This window comes from Seriola lalandi, unplaced genomic scaffold (assembly GCF_002814215.2).
Source record: "Seriola lalandi dorsalis isolate HSWRI2012SDOR001 ecotype SW California unplaced genomic scaffold, Sedor1 jcf7180002054424, whole genome shotgun sequence".
Classification (NCBI taxonomy): Eukaryota; Metazoa; Chordata; class Actinopteri; order Carangiformes; family Carangidae; genus Seriola; species Seriola lalandi.
In genome coordinates this window covers 124,305-132,534 of record NW_019524977.1, presented here as the reverse complement: position 1 = coordinate 132,534, position 8,230 = coordinate 124,305, and the positions used below count along the sequence as shown (strand labels likewise).

The 8,230-nt window shown below is 40.3% G+C and overlaps 2 protein-coding genes across 2 annotated transcripts in view; both read right to left on the bottom strand.

Annotated features, from left to right (window-relative positions):
* Nucleotides 1–6: 6 nt before the first annotated feature.
* On the bottom strand, nucleotides 7–3,252 carry smim13 (small integral membrane protein 13). The gene is made up of 2 exons (XM_023410378.2): nucleotides 2,758–3,252; nucleotides 7–813 (listed from the first exon to the last, which is right to left on the bottom strand). The coding sequence occupies exons 1-2, from the start codon at nucleotides 2,831–2,833 to the stop codon at nucleotides 620–622; spliced, it is 270 nt and encodes an 89-aa protein (XP_023266146.1). The 5' UTR covers nucleotides 2,834–3,252; the 3' UTR covers nucleotides 7–619.
* A 2,909-nt stretch (nucleotides 3,253–6,161) lies between these two features.
* The window catches only part of zc3h12ab (zinc finger CCCH-type containing 12Ab), a 9,015-nt gene continuing 6,946 nt past the window's right edge, over nucleotides 6,162–8,230 (bottom strand). The window contains 3 exon segments of the mRNA XM_023410362.2: nucleotides 6,162–7,265; nucleotides 7,267–7,603; nucleotides 8,070–8,170. Of these exon segments, the coding sequence (XP_023266130.2) occupies nucleotides 6,656–7,265; nucleotides 7,267–7,603; nucleotides 8,070–8,170 (1,048 nt within the window). The 3' untranslated portion in view covers nucleotides 6,162–6,655.

Here is an 8,230-nt window from a genome sequence, read left to right as displayed (position 1 = left end):
CAGCTCCACAGAGGAGGAGACAGCTCCACAGAGGAGGAGACAGCTCCACAGAGGAGGACACAGCTCCACAGAGAAGGACACAGCTCCACAGAGGAGGAGACAGCTCCACAGAGGAGGAGACAGCTCCACAGAGGAGGAGACAGCTCCACAGAGGAGGACACAGCTCCACAGAGGAGGAGACAGCTCCACAGAGGAGGAGACAGCTCCACAGAGGAGGAGACAGCTCCACAGAGGAGGAGACAGCTCCACAGAGGAGGACACAGCTCCACAGAGGAGGAGACAGCTCCACAGAGGAGGAGACAGGAAGCAGCTCGGCCGTCCCTGGTGCAGGGTAACCAGAGGACAGTGAGTGACTCAGACTCAGAACTCGTGACTGTACATAATTAAACATAATTAAACATATGAACATAAAGAAATGGACAGCAGTGAACATTAATGGCTTTTCCCTTTGAAGCCAGGAGATCTGCCTGGTCAGTTTAAAGTGTCCTGGTGGGGGTGGGGTTTGGGGAGGGTCCTTGTGTAGTGTAGTTCACAGGGTCAGTGGGAAATGTCTCTGATGGTCACACAGGACATTTGTAGAGGGCTGACGAGGAGCCATGGTGAGACAGGTCAGGATGAACTATGAGGAGCTCTCTGGGGGGGCGACTCTTTGGCGTGCGGCGGTCTTGGGCCGATTTCGAGTTGCGGCGTTCGCTGTACGTTCAGTCTTGGTTTCGGACGGCTGGGTTTCGGCCTGGGGGGTTCCAGTGTCCCCAACAAGTTCACGCAGGAACTTGAACTTGGACAGGAAGAGCTGCCACACTACGTACCACCCTGAGGGGGAAAGGAGGGAAACGGTCAGGCTTCATAAAGGAACTGTTGAAACCAGCTTCATTTATTAGATCCAGAGACATTCAGAGCTGAGCATGTGTTTACCTGAGAGATAAAACCCAGCAACCTTTGAGAAACACAGAAAACACTTACTGCTGATTTCAAGGAATTTCAAAAACAGTACAATTTCCAAAATAGTTACTGATTTATTTTCTGTCAATCACCAATTGATCAATCAACTCATCATTGCAGGTCTACACTGCACAGTAATTCATATTTTTAATCCAATCCCAAAGTGTAACTGTCTCCTAATCCAAACTAAGACAGTAGCTACAAATGACACATTCTTACTCAACTGGTAAAACTTAAACTAAAACAAAACACAATATTTGTCAATATTAATGTTGCTTTTATATTTTCGTACAAAATGAGACAAGGAGATATGTAATTGTACATAATGTCAGCTGCAATGATTAACTGATTAGTCAATAGACAGAAAATAAATCAGCAACTATTTTTATTCAGATTTATCGTTTTCCAAACATTTGCTGGTAAAAGCTTCTCAAAAGTGACGATTAGCTGCTTTTCTTTGTCTTATCTGATTGTAAACTGAATATTTTTGTTTCTTGATCAAATTAAATTAAATTTGAATACATTACCTTGGAATTTGGGAGATTATAACATGTTTCACTATATTCTGACATTTTAAAGACAAAGTTATTAACTGATTAATCAAGAAAATAACTGGCAGATTGATAATGAGAATAATCATTAGTTGCAGCCTAACCCTAACCAGAAGAGTCTTATAGCATTGTACAGAAAACAGCTGCTTTACTAATTGTAATGTGTATAATGTAATTTTAAAGCAATTAGCACCAACATTTAATATTTAACTGTTTTTCTGGGTACAGGAGCTATTTCGCCCCACGTATTTATTTTTATTTATCTTTCTCTTTGTGGCTTATTGGATTAAATTGCGTAAAGTATTTATTTTTTCTCATTTATGAAAAGATTAAATGATTAAATAGCGTTATTGTATATATTAGTTTTGTGTTGGTTGTTGTGCATGGTAGGGGTTGTATTGTGTTTTGTGAGTATGAATGATATGGATATGTATTGATGTGTCTGTTGTTACTGAAGTATTGTTTATGAATTTAAGGGGACCCCAGGAAGAGGAGCCATTGTTATAGCACAGTAACTAATGGGGATCTAACTGAATAAATTAAAAGAATTTCCCTGCTCCACTTGCACCTGATCACCTGGATCAGATGAGTCCAGGTAAAAGCTGATCAGGTGTAGACAGAGGAGGGAGGGGAACTGAGGCTGAAAACATTTTTCATGACATAACATTTTAAAGTGAAGATACAGCACCTCATAAAGACTTAATGCAGTTTAGATTCTTATCTATCACAGTATGCCCTTCACTCTGCAGCATTAAACAATGAGCCAAACATGAAGAAGCATCTTCTCAGGTGAGAGGAACAAGGAGCAAAGTTAAGGGATAAATAAAAACTATCATGACACTGTTTTTAAATAAATCCTCACTTTACTTTTAGTGCCTAAACACTTTGCTCCTGCAGATTCATCAGTTTGTCTGGACAGAGGATACATGACACATGATGGTGACTAACAGAAACCTTCTCCTCAGGGTCTGAAGATTAGTGACTGTCTGTAGAGGAGGCACAGAGGAGCAGCCATGATGATCTGACTTCTCATGACTAAAATAGAAACTCTTAACTGAAATCTAAACAGGTCACAGACTGTCAGTCCAGTCTGACACGAGGAAACATTAAAGGAGCAGTTCCACATTTAGGAGGAAACTGTTTCTCTCTGAGTCCACCTTCAGTTCATGTCTTTGTTACTGCTGCCTCTTATTAGCAATCCATGAGTCACAGACAGATTACAGACAGATGAGTCATCGATTAAATGTGTTGTCTCTAAACTCACCAAACAGCATGAAGAGCAGCGCACACACCAGAGTGGCCACAATGACCAGCAGCGTGAGCCCGACACTCTGCCACATCTTAGCTTGACTTCTGACGACAGAGACACCAGCATTAACGGCGGGAGGACGGTGTTTTTCTGCTTCCCACAGTCACACAGAGAACAGTTTCCCACCCGGCAGCTGAGTTACAGAACCAGCCGAGACCAGGGAGAGAGAAACAAACAGCAGCACATCGCAAACTCACACCAGCGTGTCTGCTAGCGTGTAACTAGCTAGTTAGTTAGCTAGCGGGTTGACGACCGGAGCCGCAGTAGTTTCACAGACGGTCCCCTGTAGCATTAGCTTACGTTAGCTAACGTTAGCCGGTCACAGCAGGTTAAAGTCCTTCTTCTACGAGCTACATCACTGCGACATGTAACAGTTAGCTCTCACTGGCGACACAGCACAACACGAACTGGGTTAACACAACAAAGTCAGCGTCATGAAGCCGACTCAGACTGCGACTGCGCAGAGTACAGCTGACTTCTGGGTAATGTAGTTGATTTCAAATTTCAGTTTTTTTTCAAATGCTTTATTATTTAAAAACATTTTCCATCTTACCAAAACAAATAAAAACATGGAGTAAAATATGAACAATACATAAAAATAAAATAAACACAATAAAAGGTATAAATAAAGATCATGAAACAAAAACAATAAAAGTATTTCAAAACAACAGAAGGACAAATTTAATCTTGAATTTAGTTTTACCTGGTGCCTCTCTGTTACAGAAATAGTTTGTTGATGCAAACAAATATTTCACATTTCACATCAATAAATAAAAGTCAGAGACATTGTTGTTACTATGAAAAACAAAATGTGTTCAGAAAAAGAAATGAGGTCTGCACCAAACCTTCAAAGTAACAGCTGTTAAAACCAAATGATAATGATTCTATTTCAAATCGGCAAAATGTGCATAAATGAGGAATACCAATATATTTAGCTGTGAAATAATGTTTCTGTTTTCCACTTTATTTTATATTGAAATTCTCACATTTCATTTTTTTTTCATGTTAAATTTGTTTTCTTCTTCTTTTTTCTTTTTTTGTTTTTGAACAAAATGTCATTTCTTCATCAGTCCAGCAGGAGGAGTCATCATCAAACCTTTGAGTTACATGTTTTCCAATGGCAGCAGAGAGCAGCTCATGATGTCACATTTGCTGCCTTATACTTAGTTTCCATGTTAACAAAGCTGCTGAGGCATAATGGGAAGGCAGAGGAGTTTGTGACATGACGTAGACTCAGTGTTCACCTCCACCTGTCTGTCACTGTCTGTATCTGTAGAAACAGCGGGTCCTGGCGTGTTGTATGTATCCTCCCATTTGTCCCAGCCTCAGTATTTGCATATTAAGGTGCAGAGAGAACATGAGTCATGCTGCGAGATGGAATTTAAAACATGTGCAAGGTGAAGAGTGAGTCCAGCCATGTAACTGAGACACTCTAGGACTCTGTTGTCTCTTCTAGTTTATTACTCTCATGTCTGATCATGTTGCTGTGGAACTGTTTGTTCACACATCAACTTCAAAAGTGTCAAAGTTGTGTTTGCAGCGTACAGAAGTATTACAGTTCAGCTGTGTCAGTATAAAAATATGAATTTGATTGAATGATCCTTTACAGAGAAGGCCTATTCTATATTACTGGAAAATAATTACTGATATATTAACATGTAAGCAGCATTTTAATGTTACAGCAGGTTGAGGTGGATTTTATTTATTTATTGCACACTGTAACTCATAGTGATACATCAGTGATATGTGAATAAATGTACTTGGTTTCCACCACTGATAAAATCACATGAAATCATAATATATTTTTACATATACACGTACATATAACACATGTTCGTAGCATGTTAAAAGTTCATTGCCTTTTTTTTATCAATCAGTTATTACTATTTATTAATAATTTTATTTCCTGTTTGACTCTGTTATTTTAAACAGTAAACATTTATTTTATCTGATGTTATTTACACTGTGTTGAAATTAAACAGGAAGACATTATGTGTGTGTGTGTGTGTGTGTGTGTTATCTTATTCAACATCAATACACTGCAGTGTCAGCAGGGAAAGTACAGTTAGAGCAGATCAATGGAAAACTGTTTCCATCGATGAGTCATAAACACTTCAGTCAGAGGTTTTTTCCCTCCGGCAGCTTGTTGCTGTTTGTTCAGTGTAACATTATCTGATTTAAATTCAACACGTGCCTCAAACACTGTGGATGGACGTCAGTGTTACGTTCTTCATTAAAACCATTTAAAAAAACGCTGCTACACTGTCTCATTTAAATCTAAACTGAAATCTTTCCTTTTTAGCCATGCTTTCCAATCCTGAAACTACAGAAGTGCTCCTCGTCTCTTAGACTTTGGTTTGTCTCTGTGTATATGAATGGAGATGAGACTGAAACGTTTAGTTCTGCTGCAGAAGAAAGAATGTGGCTTGGTGGAGAACAAGTTGTAACAGCTCATGTTTGTTTTAATCTGCTCCAGCTGTGACCTGTGGACTGTGATCAGATATATAAATATATATAAATACTCCACCTGTCTGCATCTGGTCACTGATTAAATTATTAACTCTACTTTTACTAACTGTTCTTACATTTAAATGACCTGTGCTTCACTTTAGTGTCTCCACTGTGTTTATACATCTACATTTATGTAACTATAGTTACAAACACATGCTGTAATAAATTTTACATATTCTGACTAAAGAACCAGCTCCACACAATAAAGAACAATGCATTAGTAACAATGATCTATTTATATATAATAAGCTACATAATGGTTTTTATCAGAAATAAAAAACTTAAATCATATTAAATATATGTTTTCAACTGTCGGTTGAAAAACAATTTAAGAAATGGTCATTTGTGTTTTTCACTATTATCTGACATTTTGTAAAAACCAAACCATTAATCAAATAATGAAGAAATAACTGGCAAATTATAAAATAATAAATAATGTCTAGTATCTATCTCAGCTCAGAGACACAAAACAAGCTTCAGGTATGAAAATCACTTTCAAGTGTCTGGTTAATAATACAAAGGGTTTAGTGTGTGTCAGAAGGGCTGAGCAATATGAACAAACTATTATTATTATAACAAATGCAAAAGCATTAAATTAAATAAACACAACTGGGAATATAAAAGATTATGAGCTTGTTTTTGGTTTCAAATCTCGTCTGTGAGATTAATCATTTTATTTAATGTTATTAATTGTGCATTACAATAACAAACCTTTATTATTATTTCATCATGACACATTAATTGAATGGCTGGTTCAGGTTAATTATGACCCCAACCGACGCTGTATCTGGCTGTGAGTGTAAATGGTGACAGTGCCAATATGACACAAAAAGACATTTATACATTCATCTGATCCATGTCACTTTATTCACTCAGTGATCACTTTAATAGGTACAACTGGACAATCTAACACAATAACAGCTACAGAACTCATAATGTTCAAATGTTTTTGTGTAAATTCAATTATATTCATTTCTGAGCTCAGAGTTAGAAAAGGTGTTGTAATTAATACTAAACATGTAATTAAGTAACACCTCTATGACTCGTCATCATTAGTTGTATTAGACTGAACCTACCTCAGTGAACACTGACTTAACCCTTTAACCTCAAGTGACGTGAACTCAACTTTTCTTTTTACATTTTTTAATAAAGATACAATTTGTATCAACTGATTTTTGCCTCTTATTTGACCCAGTTCACTGAAGCAACATTCAAATACAAATTATAACGAGGTGGATACCACAATACAAAACACATAAACTCATGTTTATCACAGTTTCTCTTCAGTCTTCTTACTGCAAGACTGGGTTCAGACTGGACCGGTCTAATGTCTGGACTGGTCTCATCTCAGAGACCGGTTCTGACCCTGCAGCATGAGGATCTCAGCGACGAGCATCTGTGGATCCATCATGTGAGGAAACATGTCCATGGCCGTGTCGACCAGGTGTGCACTGAAGATGGCGAGGAGCTTCTTTCGGACCACCTCTCTCTCCTCCCTGCTGGGACTCGGTTCCCACTGTGAGCGCTCCCCCGGCTGGCTGCGGACCGCTGGACGTCGCCCCCCGAACGGATCCGACCAGAACATCTGCTGCTGGCATTCGTGGACTCTGCTGTGCTGGAAGTCTGTCGGCTGGCTGTAGGCAGGCACACTGAGCGGGTACAGCCCGTAGCCCTGGTACTGAAGGGGGCCGTAGGGGGCCATGTCAGAGCTGAGGCTGCTGACCGGCTTGATGCTGTGAGGCTGGTTGTGGTGCTGGAAGGCTGGTAAAGGAGGACCATGTGAGCAGCAGCTGCAGGGGGCGCTTGTTGGGGGGCAGTACTGGGGTCGGGCACTGTGGTTCCGCTGGCAGCTCCTGAACGTCGGCCTGTACTGATGATCACACTGGTTCCACGCAGCCTCCTTTAGCTGACTGTCTATGGAGCCTAGACCCGAGTCCAGCTGCTCCTGAGAGGGAGCTGTGGTCACAAGACGAGAGCTGGCTGGGCTTCTCCTTCCTCGATGTGGTCCTCCTGCTGGAGCGCTGACTTGGCTTCACCTGAGCTACTTGTTCATGTTTATGATCCTTCTTCACAGAGCCGCTCTCATGTCCCAGAGTCAGTTTCTTGGCCATGTCCTCCACCAGCAGGAGGCTCTGTCCGGGCTGAAGACTGGAGCGAGCTGAAGGTTGTTTCTGAGCAGGTGAAGGGTGTTTGGTGTTTTCACGAAGCTCGTCAGCTACTGAGCGACTCGACTGTTTGGCTCGTTCAGGGTGGTGGAATTTACATTTGACTCCGTACGTACATTTCTTTCCTGAAAGACGAACAATCAGTTTACGGCTGTTAGTTGTAATCTAACCCTAACCATAATAGCTGTTAGCTGTTAGCTTACCCTACTACAATATCAGATTCCTCATCTTAAAGCATCAAAGCAGTTGTTTGGTTTGGTTTGATTCACTACAAATATCATCACAGTTAACTAACTGCTAATGTAGCTGTGCTTTAACAAGACATTGGAACTTTTAACTCAAGGCTAATGTCAGCATGCTAACATGCTATATTGTTTACAATGTTCAACATGTTAGTTTTTTGTGCTAGTATGCTAAAGTTTGCTGATCGTGGTTCCAGAGGAAAAGAGAATCACTAAAGTCATTAGGATTCATCCTCTGGGAACCATGAATGTCTGTACTATATTTTATAGCAGTGGTGGACTCTGCTGTTAGTGTGGCTGAGACCATTAAACCTGAACCAGGTGTCAGTCTCTGCTGACGTTCTCTCACCATAAGGACACTGCTGTTTCTTCTGAGTCTTGGGAAACCTCCGCAGGAAGTTCTCCAAGGTCGGTCCATGTCGACCCAGAGGATCGTCAGGAGGCATAAACCTGATCAGGTGAAAACATCAGTCTAACGTAGGACTGACTCATCATTGATCTGTGTTATGT